At 48.2% G+C, this 20,841-nt stretch overlaps 1 protein-coding gene across 2 annotated transcripts in view; it reads left to right on the top strand.

Moving 5' to 3' along the window:
- The window catches only part of ACSS1 (acyl-CoA synthetase short chain family member 1), a 61,741-nt gene that overhangs the window by 33,215 nt on the left and 7,685 nt on the right, over positions 1–20,841 (top strand). Inside the window, exons 4-13 of one of the 2 annotated variants that reach the window (XM_040447899.1) lie at positions 3,842–4,017; positions 4,414–4,566; positions 9,098–9,245; positions 10,551–10,688; positions 14,678–14,770; positions 15,926–16,038; positions 16,423–16,549; positions 17,294–17,421; positions 17,537–17,600; positions 19,943–20,061. In XM_040447899.1, the coding sequence (XP_040303833.1) occupies positions 3,842–4,017; positions 4,414–4,566; positions 9,098–9,245; positions 10,551–10,688; positions 14,678–14,770; positions 15,926–16,038; positions 16,423–16,549; positions 17,294–17,421; positions 17,537–17,600; positions 19,943–20,061 (1,259 nt within the window). The remainder of the gene's footprint in view (positions 1–3,841; positions 4,018–4,413; positions 4,567–9,097; positions 9,246–10,550; positions 10,689–14,677; positions 14,771–15,925; positions 16,039–16,422; positions 16,550–17,293; positions 17,422–17,536; positions 17,601–19,942; positions 20,062–20,841) is intronic. The other variant, XM_040447900.1, reaches the window with a different exon arrangement.

Genomic DNA, 20,841 nt, shown 5'->3' with positions numbered 1-20,841 from the left:
TCAACTCATGAACTGTGAGATCAGGACCTGAGCTGAAGTCAGATGCTTAACTGACTGAGCCACCCAAGTGCCCTAAGATTCTTTAAAACAAGCAAAAGCAGTGGGCCCTGGAGATTCAGTAGCTGGGTGCTGGAGCAGATCCAAGAACTTCAGAAATCCTAAACAACAGGCCATGGAAGGGTAGGAGCCAGGTCATATCTGAAGCCCTCAGCAGGGGAAACTCCTGTAACTTCTTTCTGGAACTTTACCATTAAGAGGCTCTTACCCAACACCTACAGCCTCCATGTACATCTGTTCAGGTGTCCATTTCCAGGGACAAGGCTCTACTGGGACAGTTGTTTGTGTCAATGAGGGTTTTTTTTTTGTTTTTTTTTTGTTTTTTGTTTTTTTGGTCATTTATTGCTGTGTAACAAACTACTCCAAATCTTAGTGCTTAAAACAGTAAATTTTATTATTATATTTCATGATTCTGTGGGGGCAGGAATGCAATGGGCTTAGTGAGAATGTCTTTTTTTTTTTTTTTTTTTTTTTGCTCCATGTAATCTGGTATATAAACTGATTGGTTTACATGATTGGAGCCTGCCATGCATCTCTTTCATGTGGCCTGTTTGTATGACTAACCCAGACAACCTCAGGCAGTCAGACATGTTATATGACGGTTCATGGTTCCAACAGGAAGGAAGTGGAAACTGCCAGTTGCCCTAAAGGCAAGGTCCAGAATACACATGGCATCATTTTTGCTATATTCCATTGGTTCAACCGGTCTGGACATTCCAAATTCAAGGGAAGGAGACCAGGACTCTACTTCTACTTGAGAAGTACTATGAGATCAAGTGAAGGAATTTGCCACTACCTTTAATCCATCAGTGTGAGGGGCAGGGTGGGAGTGTAAGCATGGCCACCAGGGTCTCATCATGAATTAGGCATGGCAACCTCAGTGTGTTCTAGTCTAAAGTTTCTTTCTCCTGGCCTGGCGTCCAGGCTCTGACCACTCCTCTTCCCTTTATGTTCTCTGTTGCTTTAGGCTGTGTGAGGAATAGAGAGAGAGGACAGTATGGTGGGGAGGGTAGAGGACAACAGGAGGATGATTCTGAGAGGTTGTGGGTAGGGGCAAATAATGGCCACCACAGATGTCCACGCTCTAATCCCCCCAAACTTTGAAATATGTTACCTTACATAGCAAAAGGGCTTAGGAGATGGGATGGACCCTAAAATGTGGAGATTATCCAGGTGGGCCCAATCTAATTACATAAGTCCTGGAAAGCAGAGAACTTTCTCTTGTTGGAGGCAGAGGACATGTAGCAGAAGGGGAGTTCAGAGCATAAGAAGGACTTGACCTGCCTTTGCTGGCTTTGAAGATAAAGAGGGTCACAAGCCAGGGGATGTAGGTTGCTCTAAAACCTGAAAATAATCCCTGGATGACAGCAAGGAAAATGGGGAAATGGGGACCTCAGTCCTCCAATTATATGGAGCTGAGTTCTGCTAACACCTGGAATAACCTGGAAGTACACTTTCCTCCAGAGCCTCCAGATAAGAACTCTGCCTGCTGACACCTTGATTTTGGGCATGAGATTCCAAGAAAAGAACCCTATCAAGCTCACCTAGACTAGAGAACTGTGAACTAAATTATGAGTTTTCCAAACCACTAAGTTTGTGGTAATTATCTATGGGAGCAATAAGAAATGAAGATAGATGCCAATACCTGCTCAAAAACCAAGGAGGTAAAATTGAAGCTTCCTAGATAAAGTGTCACACTGATCTGGTCTGTGCCCTAATGCTATACACACACCCTGTGCCCATCACACAGCCTCGGTTGGGGGGGAGCCACAGAGTGAGCTGTGCTCTCCAAGCACCTCCTAGGGACTGGGCATGTGCACGCAAGTTCCTGCCCTGGAGAACTGCTTGGGCAGGAAGCCTTGGACAAGTGAGTGCCAGGAACAAGGCAGGTGCCATGGGAGGCTGCGGAGGGGCCATAACCCACATAATGTGATGCTAACACCCGAGATGGGCTGGGGCCACTACTTTCTCCTGGGGGATCCTGAGCTTTCTTTGTCTATCATCCCCTTGAGGATAGTCTCTTTCTACCTGCTGGATCTTCTCTCTTCCTGCCCCACTAGGTGTTTACCTGGACCAATTCCAGCTTCCAGGATGTAGGCCAGGGTGGTCTCTGACAGACTCTGCCCAACTGATTTAGTTGTCCCAGGGTGACCGATGGCCAAGGCCTGAGGAGCAAAGAGTGTGTAGCTGGGGGCCTCTGGTGTGCAGAGCTGGATGACACTGCCCTGGGCACTGCAAGCACTCTGTATCTATGTGACCCTGGGTGACCCAGAGAAGGACTGAGAGAATTCTTTTTTTTTTTTTTTTTAATTTTTTTTTTCAACGTTTATTTATTTTTGGGACAGAGAGAGACAGAGCATGAACGGGCGAGGGGCAGAGAGAGAGGGAGACACAGAATCGGAAACAGGCTCCAGGCTCTGAGCCATCAGCCCAGAGCCCGACGCGGGGCTCGAACTCACGGAGCGCGAGATCGTGACCTGGCTGAAGTCGGACTCTTAACCGACTGCGCCACCCAGGCGCCCCTGGACTGAGAGAATTCTTAGGTGGTCCTCAAGGTCATGTCATCTCTAGCGCCCTTGGGAGGAAGAAAGAATGAGTATGTTGCTAGAAGGCACTTTTCACACTGAAAAGCTGAAGGAGATTGGTGCCTCAGTCAGGGCTCCTGCAGAAGCAGATGCTGAGATAAGAGCTCAGGGTAGCCAGTTCATTTGGGAGGTGGTCCTAGGAAGCACTGTAGGGCAGTGGGGAGTGGAGCTGGAAGAGGAATCCACCAGACAAGTATCCACAGTGGGTGCCCGGAGCTCAGTCCCTCAGGGAGCCCTGGGAGGCAATGGAACCACATGTGTCAGGATGTGACACCACATGTGAGGCACCTGGGGTATGTATATTCCAGCTCTTGAGTCATTGGTGGAGGGCTCCTGGGTTTGTGTAATCCCCTAGTGCTTCTTCCTTTGGCTTTGGAAGAAGCCCTTGGTGCAGAGTGATAAAAGGTCTGGGGATGTGTGTGGGACCCTGGCAGTTAGTACTACAGCTGAGTATTTGTTCTGGGATCTTCCTTAGGGACCAGCTATATAATAGCCCACTGCAGCCTTGATCCCTCTGGGTCATCCCAGGTTGAGGCACGATGTTGGTGGTTGGGGGGTCATTCCTTTGCCTGTGGTTCTGATGCCCAGTTTTTGTCTGTACCTGATACGTTGCTCAGGGCCCACCCTAGGTCAGCTGTGGAAGCTTGGGTCTTCCCTGCATTGCCCTGGGCCTGGCCAAGCCAGGTTGTTGAAGAGCAGGTGTGAATCTTGGAGCTCCTTCAGTTAAAGGCAAGGGTAGGGACTGGCAGCTCCTGGCACCCACTGGGGTATGGCCTCTATTTTCTGGGCAGTGAAGCCTCTTGACCCTGGACAGGGCAGGGGCCACACAAGACATGTTGGGGCTTGGTCTCTGGCTGCCCAGCTTTCTTGGTCTCTGCATCTTAATGTTGCTTTGCCACTATAGTGGCTGTGGCTGAGGGCAGTATGATGGCCTCTCACCCGGGAAAGCTCCCAGGGCAGGTGGGAGGGAATGGTGGAAGTCTCCCCCTCAGAGCTGGGAAAAGGCCTGGCATTTCTGCATTGAGCACAAAGATCACAAAGCAGGCAGACCCCCTCCCCCCACATTTTGCTGACTCTTTTACTCAAGAATGGACTCTGTGTATCACACTCTTAGGCCTGGACTGTGTGGCTGTCAGTCTGGGCTGTGAGAGTCATAGTAGGAAGGAAACTGACCAGAAATATCTGTTTGTCTCCATTAGCTAAGTGCAAGGTGGTCATCACCTTCAACCAAGGACTCCGGGGAGGACGCGTGGTGGAGCTGAAAAAGATAGTAGATGAAGCTGTGAAGCACTGCCCGACCATCCAACATGTCCTGGTGGCTCACAGGACGGACAACAAGGTCCACATGGGGCGTCTGGACATCCCCCTCGAGCAGGTGGGTTTGTCTCACATTGTACAGTTTAAGGAGAGGTTAACTCCTATTGGGTTAACTGGGTCTGAGTCTTGTCGGATCGTGGTTCTCAACCTGGGTCCCCCAGCAATGTTCAGGGTTCCCTGGTGGTATCTGATGGACTTACATCCTGGTTGGGAAGATGGAGCTCAAATACCACAAACATACTGAAACACTTAATGGAATAGAAATGATCAGATCCATCCTTTTATTTTGTGTTCTCTGCATCTGGAGTTGAACTAGGGCAGAGTAGACCAGGTGAACTGAATCTGGTCTGCTGAGGCCTGCAGCAGCTGGGCAAGAGGTGTTCCTTAGGATGGGTGAATGTGGAGCAGAGGGTAACTGCCTTGGATGGGGCTGTTTGTGTCTTCCCCCTTCTAGGAAATGGCCAAGGAGGACACTGTTTGTGCTCCAGAGAGCATGAGCAGTGAGGACATGCTCTTCCTGCTCTACACCTCGGGGAGCACCGGAACACCCAAGGGACTCGTCCACACGCAGGCGGGCTACCTGCTGTATGCCGCTGTGACGCACAGGGTACGGGCCTTGGTGGGGAAGGTTGAGAGTGCGGGGTGTCCCACCTCCCGGGCAGGGCTCTGAGCAGGGGGCCAGGAGAGGCTGAATTTAGGGCTAGAACTCCTGCTGTAACATAGTGCCTGAATGCATGAGGTGCTAATGTTTCTTCTTATGTGCTCAGGAGCAGGGCTGTTGTGAGTTGTAGCACTGGCATAGCGAGTGGTAGGCATGGGGGCTGAGTTCTGTCCTTGTTGGGAGAGTCTGGATCGAAAATTTGAGACTCACTGCAGGTCTTTAGCCCCTTTGCACCTGTGTCTGTACTGTCTGCTTGCTCTGTAAGAGTTGAGCCCTCCCCAGGTCTGACATGTTCACTGGCACAGCTGTGTTCTGATGCTCAGGGGCCCAGATGCTGAGGCCATCCTGGGCCCCTCCCTCCCTAAAAAAATGTCAAAACTCATGTTTTACAACTGAGTTGTTATAGAGATGAATATGTTACTATTACATGTTAAAATGTTCTCTTCTACTTAAAAGGTATTTTTTTCCTTGTGATGTTAAAAGAAAGGAAAACATTTTTTTTGTGTTAAAAAAAATTATTTATTTTGAGATTGGGGGGAGGAGGGGCAAGAGAGAGAGGGAGAGAGAGAATCCATGCTGACAGCGCAGAGCCTAATGGGGTTCCATCTCACAAACTGTGAGATCATGACCTGAGCCAAAATCAAGAGTTGCACACTTAACCGACTGAGCCATCCAGGCGCCCCTGGGGCCACATTTTAAAAGTAAAATTAGAAAAAGATTTACTTTTGTAAGGAAACTTAAATTTAGTATATGGCAATTATATTACAGTGGGCCATCCTTTAGGGCCTATAAAGCAGATGGTATGTCATTTTTTTTATTCCAATAAGTGCATTTAAAAAACCAGTTCTGATTTGGGGGCACCTGGGTGGCTCAGTTGGTTAAGTGTTGACTCTTGATTTCAGCTCAGATCATAATCTCATGGTTTGTGGGGTTGAGCCCTGTATCTGGCTCTATGCTGAGTATGGAGCCGGCTTGGGATTTTCTCTCTCCCTCTCTGCTCCTCCCCTGCTTGCACTCACTATCTCTCAAAATAAATAAATAAACATTTAAGAAAAAAAATCGGTACTGATTTGAATATTGGTGGGTTGTGGGGGTTGTGTTTTAATGTGGTATCCCTGGTTACTTGGGGAGTAGTTGACTTTTCCCAGGTAGGATTTGGTTTCAAGATAGTGTTTATGGACCTCTCTGTTGCAAAAGGCAAAACTGCACTGCTGGTGCCAGCTGCAAAGGGAACTGAGTAGCCAGGTGACCAGCAAGCCCAGGCCCATCCAAGAAGGGCTCCGATTTTGGTCCCGCGTGGTGGCATCTCTCCTGCCTTGGCCCCCTTCCTCTGTGCTGACCACATTCCTTCCCAGGGACTGGAGAGAGCCTCATAGTGCCAGCAAAATCACTGGCCTGGTTGCAGTCAGGGCCCCGTTTGCCTCAGTCACTGTGGCTAGGGGTGGGGGTGGAATGTGCTCATTGGTCAGGCTTGGTCATGTGGGAGGTGAATCTCCTGAAATGAATGGGGAGGAGCAGGTGCTGGGAGGCAGGTAGCAAGCATGCACACTGCGCATCACACAGTCTCTGAGTGGTGCTGCACCAGTCCCACTGGCGGCTACTCACACCCAGGACTAACGATGTTGAAAAGCAGAAAGACAGATGTTGCACCGAACCAGGCTGAGCGGAAAGTACCTGAACTCAAATCCATATTAGAACAGTTGTCTTCTGCCTGCTGGGTGACCTTGAGCATGCCACAGAACCTTTCTTGACCTCAGTGTTCTCAACTGGAAAACCCCACCCCTCTTCAGCTCTCGGTGGTGGGAGGAAAGTTGAAGGATTGACACATCATGTGAGTAAAAATACTTTGGAAAATATAGCTAATGAAACCAAATACCAAGAAAGTCACAGAGTAGATCAAATTGTTTCCACCAGTTTACAGTGAAGTTAACATTAGGGAAGCTGTAAACGTGGAGAGAGGTTAGTTTTTAGTAATAATAATTACCAAAATTGTTGGAGGACCCAGTCTACATGAGCAAAAGCAGTCGGAGTATAGGCATGGGACCATCTTTTGAATTTCTCTTCAATAAGAAATTTTTTTTTTAAGAATTGGGAATAGAAACTTTGAGCCTTCTATAGATGAAAGTATGCACACATGTAGTTCTCTAGGGGATAAGGACAGTTGGCTCTGAAGGGTGTGAAGAGATTTTGGAGGTATACAGTAGGGTCAGGCCCTTTGGAGCATGGCTGGCCCCAGGCACTTGCTACCCTTACCAGAACTGCAGGGAGAGAAATCTTCAGCCCCATGAAAGACTTGGCAATTTGGTCCAAGTTGTATTAAACATTCTTTCAGTCCCCAATGCTGTGGGGCTTTGGGTGTGGGCGTCCTTATGCTCTGGTGCTGTGAAACCACAGGCTTCCTTGAAATAATCCCCCCAGCCCCCTGCCTTGGGACACAGCTGCACAGGGCCCTGCCCATCTCCAGACCACTATACTGTCTGGAGACTCCTGGGGATTCTCCACATTCATCTGTGGCAGCAAGAAACTGGTCCACTCGCCCAAAGATTGATTGATTGATTGATTGATTGATTTTTATTTTTTAATATGAAATTTATTGTCAAATTGGTTTCCATACAACACCCAGTGCTCATCCCAACAGGTGCTCTCCTCAGTACCCATCACCCACCCTTCCCTCCCTCCCACCCCCCATCAACCTTCAGTTTGTTCTCAGTTTTTAAGAGTCTCTTATGTTTTGGCTCCTTCCCTCTCTAACCTCTTCTTTTTTTTTTTTTTTTTCTTCCCCTCCCCCATGGTCTTCTGTTAAGTTCCTCAAGATCCGCATAAGAGTGAAAACATATGGTATCTGTCTTTCTCTGTATCACTTATTTCACTTAGCATAACACTCTCCAGTTCTATCCATGTTGCTACAAAAGGCCAGGTTTCATTCTTTCTCATTGCCACGTAGTATTCCATTGTGTATATAAACCACAATTTCTTTATCCATTCATCACTTGATGGGCATTTAGGCTCTTTCCATAATTTGGCTATTGTTGAAAGTGCTGCTATAAACATTGGGGTACAAGTGCCCTTATGCATCAGCACTCCTGTATCCCTTGGGTAAATTCCTAGCAGTGCTATTGCTGCATCATAGGGTAGATCTATTTTTAATTTTTTGAGGAACCTCCACACTGTTTTCCAGAGCGGCTGCACCAGTTTGCATTCCCATCAACAGTGCAAGACGGTTCCCATTTCTCCACATCCTCTCCAGCATCTATAGTCTCCTGATTTGTTCATTTTAGCCACTCTGACCCACTCGCCCAAAGATTTAAAAGAAATTTTTTATTGCAAAATAGATCAGAATACAGAATAGAATCCAGAAAACCACTCAAATCCTATGTGTGGCTTACTGAATTATTATAAGGCAACCCACTTCAATGTCACTGGGGTACTGGGTGTTGTATATAAGTGAAGAATCACTGGCTTCTACTCCTGAAACGAATACTACACTGTATGTTAACTAACTTGAATTTAAATAAATTAATTTAAAAAAAAAAGGAGTGGAGAAATGTCCTGTCAGCCTCACAGAAGCCCTTCCTGGCCTGTCCAACCACAACCTCTCCCCCATATCCTGACCTTGATAGTGTCACTGCCCCGTGTTTCCCCTCTTCTTGCTTAGTCACCCAACATGCATCCCCTGATACTGTAGCTTACTGTTTGTTTGTTTTTTTTAATATGTCTTTTAAGCCTTTTTAACCTGTTGGTTCTCTTCTATCCCTTCCGTTTCCTTCAACTTTGTTGTAACACCCAGAGGTTTGTCCCTCTGATCTCTGTGTTTCCTGCAAAGGGGCATTTGTATCCAGAGGTAGGTCAGGCTCAGGTTGGACCCTGTGGCAAGAATGCAGGAGGCACATGTCTCCCTGCTCAGGCTCTCAGAAACCGATGATGCTTGAGGCATTTCTTGGTCTTTTTGGCTTTTTTTTTTGTTGTTGTTGTTTTTTGTTTTTTTTTTTTGTCTTTTTGGCAATTTTTGAGATTTAAAAAATTGGAGTATAACTTAATGCAGAAAGGTTCCCTTATTTTGGACATATGGCTAGATGAGCTTCGACCTGTGGATACACACTTGGCCACCACCTGCCTCAGGACTTGGGGCGTCTCCAGCTCCCAGAGGCGCTGACATGCCGCTGGCAAGCAGCCCCCCAGCAGGGCTAGTACTAGCATGACCTCCAGTATACAGATCAGCTTTGCTGGGTTGGGGCTCATACAGTATACACCTGGGGTCTGGCTTCTTTCACTGTCATCTGTGAGAATCCGCATGTTGTGTGTGGCAGTAACTCTGTCTTGTTACTGCTGTAGCTTCATGGAGCTCTGGCGGTGCACTTATTCTTCCTGCTCTTGGTGGCCTGGGAGCAGCTGTGTCTTGCATTTATAGAACACTGTTAGTGACTTATGGGAGCATGGGGTGACAGGCTCCTAACAGCCTCTTTTCCTGTTTCTGCAGCTTGTTTTTGACTACCGGCCAGGCGATGTTTTTGGCTGTGTGGCCGACATTGGCTGGATCACAGGACACAGCTATGTGGTGTATGGACCCCTGTGCAATGGAGCAACCACTGTCCTTTTTGAGAGCACCCCAGTTTACCCTGATGCTGGTGAGGACTGGGGACCAAACAGGGTCCCCAGGAGGAAGCTTGAGGAAGGAGGAGAAGTTCACAGGAGGGTGGAGTAGATTCCCTCACTCTGTCCCGGCTGTGGTCCTTGTGGTCACGTGGCATAGCTGCCAGGCCTTTCGCTCTGCCAGGTGGGCTGGGGCCAGGGGCCATGTCTGCAGTAAGATCAGATAAGCAGTAGATGGGAGTGTGATTTGTCACTGGGAGCTGTCTCAGGACAACCCACTCCAGAGTTCTTGTCCTGCTAGCAAACTGGGTGCCTTGGGCCATCCCCTTAGCACTGTCCCTCTCCCCTCTCTAGCCACCTGACCAGATCCAGCCCTTAACACCCAGGCCAACTGCCAGCCTCCTGTTACCACAGACAGGGGGGGTTTTCTCCAGCTCTGCTGCCTGTGCCTTCAGGGACATCTGTCAGAGAGCATTGTGTGTGTCCTGGAGCCACCTCCATGAATTGAGATTGCTTTGAGGACCCACATCTTGCTCACCTTGGCATCTCTCTTTCAGGCAGCACAAAACCCCAAGTATTTGTTATAATTCAGTTGAATTGTGGTGGCTCTGCCAAGCATTCCACAGTGCTAATAATGATGTGTGTAGAACTTCTTTGTCACCTCCCCTGCTTCTCTTCAGCCTCCTGATGGACTAGATGCACCCTAGGAAGATTATGTAGGGGGCATAGTGAGGGATTAAGGGCCACACCTTAGGTGTGATCTCAGGCCCATCACTTCAACCCCTCGAAGCTCAGCCCACTCTGTGTGTAGAGCCATGGTGGTGAGTTGAGGGGGATTGTGGGAAACCAGGTGTGTGTGTGTGTGTGTGTGTGTGTGTGTGTGTGTGTGTGTGTGTATGCTGGACAATTGCCCTGCTCCCCAGGGCTCACTCAGTTGTGGCCACTGCTATTCCAGGGGAAGCACCTGTCACAACCTCAGAGACATCTAAGTGTGAACATAAGTTCTTTGTTAGTGCTACATGGGTTATTTTTTAAATTCACAGTGATATCCCTTTGAACCAATCTTTGCTGTATCTTGTGGGATATACCACGTGGATGCAGCCATCCAGAGCCAGGGGAAGGCTGTTTCCAAATGCACCAGCCCTGGATGTGGGGTGTGCTGGGTGATGATTGCCACAGGGCTCCCTTCCTATCCCAATGATGGGTGTTGGATTCCTTTCTGTTAACACAGGGGTTTGCATGTATCCAGCACACAGTAACTGTTGTCTGATTTCTAAATAAGTTAGAATAGATTCTATCTAGTGGGCTCAGACTGATGGTGAACTTGGGTCTTTCTGTAGGTCGATATTGGGAGACAGTGCAGAGGTTAAAGATCAATCAGTTCTATGGGGCCCCGACGGCTGTCCGGCTATTGTTGAAATATGGCGACTCCTGGGTGAAGAAGTACGACCGCTCCTCCTTGCGGACTCTGGGGTCAGGTGAGTAGCCTGCTGTGCTGCTGGAGAGGTGTGTGTGCCATGTGGCAGAGCCAGTGCAGGCTTCAGGATGGTTTTAATTATGAAAGCTGCGTGGCTATGGCTGTGGTGAATTCAAACAGTGCCATACTGAATAGAAAGCAGATGTCCCTGCCCATAAGCAACTTCCTGGAGCCCCCAGGTGATAACAAACAGTCTGGAGCACAATATTCCAGATGTTTCTGTGCCTGAGTTCTGTGCTTCATCTTTATTATGAAAAATTCCCAACCTGGTAAGGTGGCCCAAGCCCTCCTTCAGTGGTCACATGGGACTGCAGTGCAGGAGCTGACTGGGTCACTAAGGTGTTCCTCTGTTGCTTAGGACTGGATAGTCCCAAGGACTATAATAAACATCATTCTGTGCTTGTGTGCTGTTCTTGCTGTAGATATTTCCAAGGCAAGGAGTTATGAGATCAAAAGTTATCTCCATTTATAATTTTTATATATGTCACCAAGTCACATGGAAACATCTGGGAAAGGTGATGTGGGGTTAGTTCAGATGATACCAGTGGGGTGGAAGGTACCCATGCCCGTTCTCTCTCCTTGTTCCTGATTCATTTCATTTCTGCTCCTACACATGTTGTGAATAGGCAAAACAAGGGCAGGGAGGTCCTCTGTGCTCCTTGGGTGAATACTTGGATCTTCTTGGTTTTTCACAGAGGAGGCATGTAGGGCAGATACCACAAGGGGGGTGTCTTGCTGCCAAATGTGTCCACGGGGAAGGGAGCTCAGGATAGCATGTGCATGTCACTCATCAGTGGCACAGGTGTGTAGCGCTGTTATAGGTCTCAGGGCCCTGGTTCATACTACTCCCCTTGCCTGAAATGCCATAGTGCTCCTCTCCATCTGTGTGGGTTCCAACCTTCTCTCAAGGTCCGTCTCTGTGAACCTTCTCCCTGTGGAGTTCCCTGGCTGCTCTGGACCTCGGGCTCTCTTTTCTCAGACAAATCCATATTCTGTACTTGGATAGCTGTTCTCATGCTGACTGTTTCCCTGGGCAGTGAGCTCCCAAAAGTCACACCCATCATTATCCTCAGCATCCCAATGCCCACACACAGGGAAACATAGCAGGTCAGTGAGGGTTGACTGCTCTTTGTGAAGCTGAGTTGCAGGGCCAGAAACAGAAGGCTCAGATTTGTGCTGAGGGCTCAACACCCAGATGCTGGCATCTCCAGGGCAGTTGCTACCGAGCAATGCTGCTTCCCACCCAGGATGGCCTGGATCCTTGCCTGGGAGACCTGTTTTCATGTGCCTAGCTCCCTTTTATTCAGAGCCTCCCTTGTGATTAGGGTCAGTTGGTGTCTGGATGACCAAGTACTTTGAATTTTCCAGGTGGGGTCAGCAGAAAGTGTTTTGGGCTCCTTTCTAGATGGTGGTGAGTCTGAGATGCCTCTCTTGGCATGTTTAGGCTATGGAGTGTGAGTCCTGTGTGTATTGACTGGGGGCTGTGTGGATGCAGAAGACCTGCCCTCCACATCACAAGGGCTATGATGTGCCCCTGCACTTTGGGCTGGGCAGTGCTTGGGGTCCGAGGGCAAGCAGAGGGCCACAGAAACTCACTCAGATCCTCCAGGTGCCACTTGTAGGCCACCTGAGTGGGACCAGGAGTTAGGTTAGTGATGAAGGGAGGTTTGATTTTCTAGATGCACTCATGGGATTCAACTGCTAAGGAAGACTCACTAGGACCCCCAGTGATAAGGCATTTGCTCTGAGCATTTCAGAAGGAGATGCTCAGTAGCTGCATTAGAGTGGGGGTGCACGTCCCATCCAAAAGCTGCCTCAGCCAGGCATCCTCTAGGCCAGACAGGCTTCTGCAGTCCTCTCTCCACTTCCTCTCTTGGATCAGGCCCAGAACAACTCTGTACCAGGGAGCACACACAAAGGATTGGCCAGGCTCTGTGTATTTTGCTGGTCTCGTGGGCACATTCCTGCCATGTAATGAGCACCACCAGTGGAGCCCTGCAGGGGTTTCCCTGGGACCTGGTTATCAATAAGCAGTGCTGGCAGGCAGGTAAACAGCACTTGGCATCTTCTCACACTGGCAAAAGAGAGTAGCACCATGGACCAGGAAGCTTCATGCCTTGACCAGAGCCAGTGCGGTGCTGATCTCCACTGTGGTTCCACAGTTCAGGCTGCTTCCGTGTGGCTGGATTAGCCCCCACAGCCCAGGCTTTGGGTGCATTGACTTCATTTAATCTGACTGGTCAGCAGAATCTAGTTTACTTAGGACTTTAACCTCAAGATTTGCATTAATTTTTTTTTTAACTTTCAGCTTCACAAGTGACACATAGTTATACTCTTGCTGGGGAAAATAAAAAATTGGAACATGGTAATGAAAGCTGATGTCCTCCATGGCGCTGCTCCAGGCAACCCCATTGCCTGTGCACCTTCTGATGCCTTCTTCACAGTTATATTACTGTGAAAGACATAGCTCGGTTCTGAAATGTCTTCTTTCCCTGAACAAGATCAAACTGTGCTATTATCCTATGTTTATTGTAACTCAGCAACATGCAGTTTTCCATATGGCTCTGTTCTATGTTTTGAGAACTTGATTTTACCCTCCTGTGGGGGCTACCGTGGGTGTGGTCCAGTAGTCACGCCCCAGTGTTTGCATATTCTGTCTCTTGCTGTTCCTCAGTGTATGGGCCAGTGCTGCATGGTATCCTCTGGCCTCCCTGTGGGTGTGGGTGAGTGCAGGAGCAAAACACACAACATCCAGCACCTGTGTGACCAGCATGGGAGGCCCTGGCCAGGTCAGGCCTTGGTTACTTGCTGCACGTGAGTGGTCCTGAGCAAGAGACAGCCAGCATGAGAGGATTTCACTATTTTAGCAGCGGTATGTTTAATCTGGCAAGTTCTGACTGAGTGCCAGCCTTGTATGGGCATCTCATTAGGGTGGTAGCTTAGTCATTTGGGCTGCTATAACAAAACACCAATGACTATAAACAACAGGGATTTATTTCTCACAGTTGTGGAGTCTGGGAAGTTCACAATCAAGGTGCTAGCACGATTGTCTTCTGGTAAGGGCCCTCTTACTGGTTCATAGATGGTGCCTTCTCCCTGTGTCCTCATATGGTCCAAGGGAGGGGGGAGCTGGGTGGTCTGTTTTACAAGGGCACTAATCCGATTCCTGAGGGCTTCATTACCTCCCAAAGGCCTTATCTCCTAATACTATCATCTTTAGGGGTTAAGATTTCAACATATGAAATATTGGGGGTACACAAACATTGAGGTCATAGCAGCTAGACATTGCTGTAGAAGTCAGGCTATAGAGTCATAGGATGCAAGCACATTTGTGTGTGTGTGTGTGTGTGTGTGTGTGTATAGCATGTGTGTGTATATACGTGTTTAGCTTTAGTGGATTCTACCACAGTTTCCTAAGTAGTTGTATCAGGTGTATGCATGTTTATTTTTTCAATTTTTAAAAATATGTTTATTATTTATTTTTGAGAGAGTGAGAGAGTGCGTGCACTCATGCTAGTGGGGGAGGGGCAGAGACAGAGAGGGACAGAAGATCCAAAGCAGTCTCCGCGCTGACAGCAGAAAGCCTGATGTGGGGCTCGAACTCATGAATGACAAGACCATGACCTAAGCCAAAGTCAGTCAGTTAACTGACTGAGCCACCCAGGTGCCCCTCCACTTTTAAATATTAAGAGAACCACCCAAGTTGTTCTCCAGTTCCATACCAAATTACACTCCTATAGTGTATGTGCTATTGGTTCCCCCACATTTTATCCAACTTAAAAATTTCTTACATGATGGCTAAAATATCTTGTTGTAATTTGTATTTTTTTGATGGCCATAAATATGCTGAATCTCACTGCTTTTTCAAATTTTCTTTTATGTCCTTCAGAAAAATTATAGAACAATTTCTCCTATAAAAACCTATCCTTTTTATTTTCAGTTTTGTTGAGGTGTATTATATCATTTTTTTCCTTTTGTGTGTGGTTTCAGTGGGAGAACCAATCAACTATGAGGCCTGGGAGTGGCTCCACAAGGTGGTGGGGGACTGCAGATGCACGCTGGTGGACACCTGGTGGCAAACAGGTGAGAATGCCCCTGAGGAGAAGGGGACCTGATGCAGGGCTCACTCACTGCATGTGACAGCATATGAGAACATGTGGCTGAGCCTGAATCTTGGAGGGTCAAGTGTGAGTGAGGCTCTGTGAATGCCATCCAACACCACTAATGCTTCAGCCCCTCAGCATATGTGGTGGTTGAAAAATCTGATGTCTAGAGTGAGAGACAGTGTGTGGCTGCCCTTTTGCAGCTGTAAGATGTGTAATGACTTCTCTGGGCCTTGGGTTCCTCATTGGTGAAATGGGGCACTCCACTACAGGCCCCAGTGAGGATGGAAAGAGATGATAGAAGTGCTGCACGTTGCCTACTGCTGACAGGTAGTAGGTGCTTAGCTAAATGTTCATTTTCCCTGTAGGGTCCATGTGTCCAACACAAATACATCTGATGCAGATGGACCCTGCTGTAAGGGACCAGGGTCTAAATTTAGATTTTAGTGGGAAACACATTTTTTTCTGTGTCATTTTGTTTTTCTTTGTCCTCTCTGCTCTGGAGTATTGTTCGGAGTAAGAGATCACCACTGATGTAATAAATGTAGCGAACTGTGGTCTCATTCTCCAAGAAGCCAGAATGTGAGGTATTGCAAATAGCTCTGTTCTCCTCCATTTGGGAAGGCTCAGGACAGAGACTCCCTACAGCTGAGTCTTGTGAGGCATTTCCATGCAGGCTGATAGAGGGAAGTGCCAGAGATGTGAGAACAGAATTGTGAGCATCACTTTTCATTGTTTGGTGTGGGGGATGGGGCACTGGCCCAGAAGCAGTTCTTTTCCCCCATCTTCCTGTGCAAGTAGGTGGGTTCTTCCCCTTCCCACAGAGCCATGGATGAAGGGAGGAAGCCCCTATCCCTGTGGAGAGCCATAGCTGGACTGACCTCTCCTCCTTGGGTCCCCATCTCGTTTCTGCAGATGAGAGGACCAGAACCCAAGTCTGGGCTTGCCTCAGAAAGAGGTCTTTGTGTCACTGGGATCACTGTGTCATTTCCTTGAGCAGACAGGGGCAAGCACCCATCTCCGACCCTGGGAGAGCACTTGTGTGTCTGCAGTGGACACTTTCATGGCAGTGTCTCAAGAAACATTCAACTAGGTGCTAGGCCCATCCTGCATTTCTTCCCCATTCTCCCTGCAGAAACGGGTGGCATCTGCATCGCCCCACGCCCCTCGGAAGAAGGAGCAGAAATCCTCCCTGGCATGGCTATGAGACCCTTTTATGGCATTGTCCCAATTCTCATGGATGAGAAGGTAAGGGCCTTGCAGAGGCATCTCCTTCCTTCACGGGTGCCCTGCCAAGCTCCTGAGACTCTTGTCTGCCTTCATGGCCTCCTCTGCTCGCTGTCCCACGTCACGTGTGCCAGGCTCTTTTAGGTGGTGGAGGGCAAGCATTCAAGGACACAGTTGAAACTGCCACATGGGGTGAGCCCTAGGTTTTATGGGAAGCCCTCTCCATGCTGCTTCCTTACGGAGGAGAAAGGCAGTTCCTCTTGGGGCCTCCTTGTCATTTTTCATGTTTCTGTTTTCATGCATTTTTCTGGCACTTCCCTCTATCATTTTTCAGAAGAATGTTAGTTTTTTGCTTCTGAAGCAGAATCTGCCAGTTCTCTCACATGTGTGTCTCTGGGTCTGTAGGGAAACGTTGTGGAGGGCGGTGATGTCTCTGGGGCTCTGTGCCTGTCCCAGGCCTGGCCGGGCATGGCCAGGACCATCTATGGAGACCACCAGAGATTCATGGAGGCCTACTTCAAGCCTTACCCAGGTGAGCTGGCTAAAGTGGATCATGTCATGCATTTTTGCACACACTGGGAATCATAAGCTCGGAAAACATTTTTAAGAAAATGATGACTGAGTGTAGAGCAGTGATACTTTGGAGTTGGAATCCTCCCCCCATCCACTTCACCTCCCTAAGTCCCCTGGTCTCTGGACTGGTAAGAATTCTTGGGGGTTAAGTGGGGCTGCATGCAGAGCCCAAAGTGCCTGGCCTGTGGTGTGCATGCCTTAGGCTACTAAGAGAGAAGGATGAAGAAACAACTTTGGAGAACTGTCATGATGGCTGTGAGTTTTCTTCCGGTTTACTTTTTGTTTTTTTCCTGCTTTGCTTTGTGTTGTTGGGTTGGAAGATTATATACACAGTGTGCCTTTGGGAACCCATCATCTTCAGTCTCAAGCTTGTGAAAGAGACTCACTTTTGGGGATGCTTGGGTGGGCTCCTTGTACATCTGCTCCCCAATGTTTGCGGTTATGACATGGTCAGAATTCTGCTGACTCAGAGCCACTGCCCTCTCTCTAGCACATAGCCAGATGGCACTATCTAGAGAAGTGTCTCCACAAGGGGTTGCCAGGAGTACAAACAGGCAGGAGGTTAGCAGAGCTGGGGCATCAGGGCTTTCTTCCATAGAGAGAGTTGGGGTGTGGGTACTACTGTATCCTTCCTGGAGGGACGGGAGCCCTGCTGGGTCCTGGTTCAGAGGTATTGGTGCTGAATTCTCCCGTTGTGGTGCAGGCTACTACTTCACTGGAGATGGGGCTTACCGGACCAAGGGCGGCTACTACCAGATCACAGGGCGGATGGATGACGTCATCAACATCAGTGGCCACAGGCTAGGGACTGCTGAGATCGAGGACTCGATGGTGAGAATGGCCCAGCCTCCTTGGGTAGGATGCCTCTTTGAGGCCTCAGATTTACTTGCGTGCTGACTCAGGCGGTTCACCTCTTGCATGTTTTGTCTTGTTGTGTTCTGCACAGGCTAGCCACCCCACTGTGGCAGAGACTGCTGTCATTGGCTACCCCCATGACATCAAAGGAGAAGGTGAGTGCCCACAAAAGGAGCTCCTCATTCCTGGTCTTACGCCCATTGTGGGCACTTTGTAAAAGGAGCAGAATCTGGAAGGTGGGTGGCAGGGGATTTTTATAGGTTAAGCTGTTGCTTCCTTCTGTCTTACGTGGATTTTGGGTGAATAGACTTGATGGCATGCATGTTAGGGGAGGGTCAGATTTCTGAAATGTCCTAATTCTGCCATCCTTTGAGGACACACATCCACAAGCAGCCAGGACCTATTTGGCCTCTACTGAGCTTGGGAGTCTATTTGGCCTCTACTGAGCTTGGGAGTTTCATCCTCTGTCTGTGTGGCTGTGGTGGCCCAGTTGCCGACGGTTCACATGAAATGTCCTATCGTGCTCAGAGCGTCTCCTTGCACATGCTGGGTTACAGCGCCTGGTGCCAGCTCTGCAGCCACATAGGAGCTGGCAGACAGGAGTGTGCCCTGGAGTGGACTCTTCTGCTGCTCTGGGACTTGTTCTGGAGGAATTTGACCTGTGGTTCCCATGCAAGTGACATGCCAGGGGAGTGCTAAATGATGGTCAGGGTGGTCTTACTGAAGACACACATTGTTCCAAAGTCTGCCAGATTCTAAGCAGGTGGGTGTGGGAAGCGGCAGGATCACTTGAGTATCATAGTGCTTGGTGCACAGTGGCCACACTCACTTGGGTTGGCATTAGCTGGACACTTTTGACCCTACACTGCCCTGCTGGGCAAACCATCCTCCACTGCCTGGCCAAGCAGCCTGGGATTGGACACTCTCCCTCTTGCTGTCAGGGACAGCCTCTGTCGCAGCATGTCCCATTGCTACCTGCCTTCCTGCCATGTTTATGTGCCACTATTCCATTATTTACGCAAACACCTTATCTAAATCAACTCATTGTAAAATTTAACATTTATTGAAGTTCCTTTAAAAACAGCATTTTCAGTTGCCATGAGAAGCATGTGTTCATGAGGTTGCCCCCCCCCCCCTTCCTTAGCAGGAGACTGGGAAGCACTGGAGAGGGGGCAGGGATAGGAGGGGGATGGAGATGGGAACACGTCCTTGCCTGTGACACTCAGAGGCCTTGGGCCACCTCATAATCCCATCAGCAGATGCATACAAATAACTTTGGGATCACCAGGACTTTAGTACTGGGGAAGACGTGTGTATCATGGGTATGGTGATATACATTTTTCTGATTTCTAACAAATTTGAGCAGCCATCTATTTGTAATACACAACAGCAAAAGCTGTTGGGTACCTGTTTGTCCCTACTCCCTGTGCACTTGATCTAATCAAGGGGAGGTCCTGGGTCTTGTCTGATTAGGACCCAGACCTGGCAAGGGACATAAGTCTCTGCTTCATTGAGCTTTCATGCTGGAGGGTCAGGGAGTAGAGGGGAGAGATGGACAATATGCAATAAACACAATCAATGAAGAAGCTACAAGTAGGTTGTGCCATGGCATGTGCCATGGGGAGAATTAATTAAGATGGGTGGAATGGTGCAGGCATACACAGACTACACATATATAGGAACTCCATGTATGACAGGGCATTGCAGATCCATGGGGAAAGAGACTGTCCCCACTGGTTGTGGGATTGCTCATGTAGAGAAACAATAGAATTGGATCCCTGGGTACCACATATGCAAGATTATCCCACTTGGATTCACAAGAAATGTAGAGACCTGTGGGAACCACTGTTAATCCTTTCTGGAACCTGGCAGGATACTGACAGACAAAACTTAGTGTTTATGGTAAAATATTGGTTAGTCAGCATTGCCCAACAGAACTTCCTGCCAAGATGGAGCTTGCTTTTCATCTGTGCTGTCCAGGAGAGTAGCCATAGCTATAAGTGGATCATGCGACCAAGGAACTACATCTTAACCTTAACTTCATTTACATTTTAATAGCTACTGTGGCTAGTTCCCACCGTGCTATACATGTACCCACAAGATTAGTGCCATGTGCTGTGTTCCCATGTACCATCTCACAGGAGTGGATAGTATTCTCCTGTCAGCCCACAGTATGGTCTACTTCACAGGTGCAAGGACAGTGGGAGGGGGTTGTTATGCTTCCAAGGTCACACCCCCAGCCAATCAACACCAGAGCCCCAGAGAGCTCTCAACTACGTGTTGGCTTCACTGGGATGTTCAAAGGAGCTGTGAGAATTGCTTCTGCTTTGGATGAAATGGAAACACATCTTCAGGGCTACAATGAAACAAAGCAGCTGCTACAAGGTCACCAGTGTATGATTTTAAGATCTTTAGGATTTATAGTGACTATATACAATGCTCTGCCTCAGGAGATGGTTTGCGGTCTAATACACCCCAAATCTTTGCTTCCTTCCAGCTGCATTTGCCTTTATTGTGTTGAAGGACAATGCAGGTGACCCAGATTTGGTGGTGAAGGAGGTCAGGTCAGCAGTGGCCAACAAGATTGCCAAGTATGCGGTGCCTGATCAGATTCTGGTGAGTGGCACCTGCCCTTCAGGTGTGATGGCGCTACTGGTTGTAAGCCTCCTTCTCTGCTTTCCACAATTAACAAACAACAAGTGATCCCTTTCATCAGCAGCAAAGTGGACATTAGCTGTTTGGTTTCCAGGGAGGTAGGCGGGGATGGTGAATTGCTGTATCCTCATAGAGAGGGGAAGGTCAGAATACCTCGCAGCAAACCTTTACACAATTCACCTGTTCAGGGTACAGTGCTGGGCAGGATTAGGCATTCTCTTACTTTGGCCTTTGGAAGCTATTTATAGGAGCAGGTCTGAGTGGTGAAGAAAATTAGAGATTTTAGTTATTTTTTTTTTTAAGTTTTAATTTAAATTCCAGTTAATTAACAATACAGAGTGATAATTAGTTTTAGATGTACAATATAGTGATTCAACCATTCCATATATTACTCTGTGTTCATCACAACGAGTGCACTCCTTAATCCCCACCACATATTTCACCCATCCCCCTGCCCACCTCCCCTCTGTAGTTAAGAGTCTGTTTCTTGGTTTGCCCATCTCTCTTTTTTCCCCTTATCTCTGTTTTTTTTCTTAAATTACACATATAAGTGCAATCATAATGGTATTTGTCTTTCTCTGACTGACTTAATTTTGCTTAGATAATATTCTCCACTATATATATACACACACACACACTCTACTATATATACTCTCTCTCTCTCTATATATATATATATTATATATGTACATACACACACACACACCCACACACACACATACCACGTCTTCTTTATCCATT

This window comes from Herpailurus yagouaroundi, unplaced genomic scaffold (assembly GCF_014898765.1).
Source record: "Herpailurus yagouaroundi ecotype Mexico unplaced genomic scaffold, PumYag 196, whole genome shotgun sequence".
Classification (NCBI taxonomy): Eukaryota; Metazoa; Chordata; class Mammalia; order Carnivora; family Felidae; genus Herpailurus; species Herpailurus yagouaroundi.
This window is presented reverse-complemented; position numbering and strand designations above follow the sequence as displayed.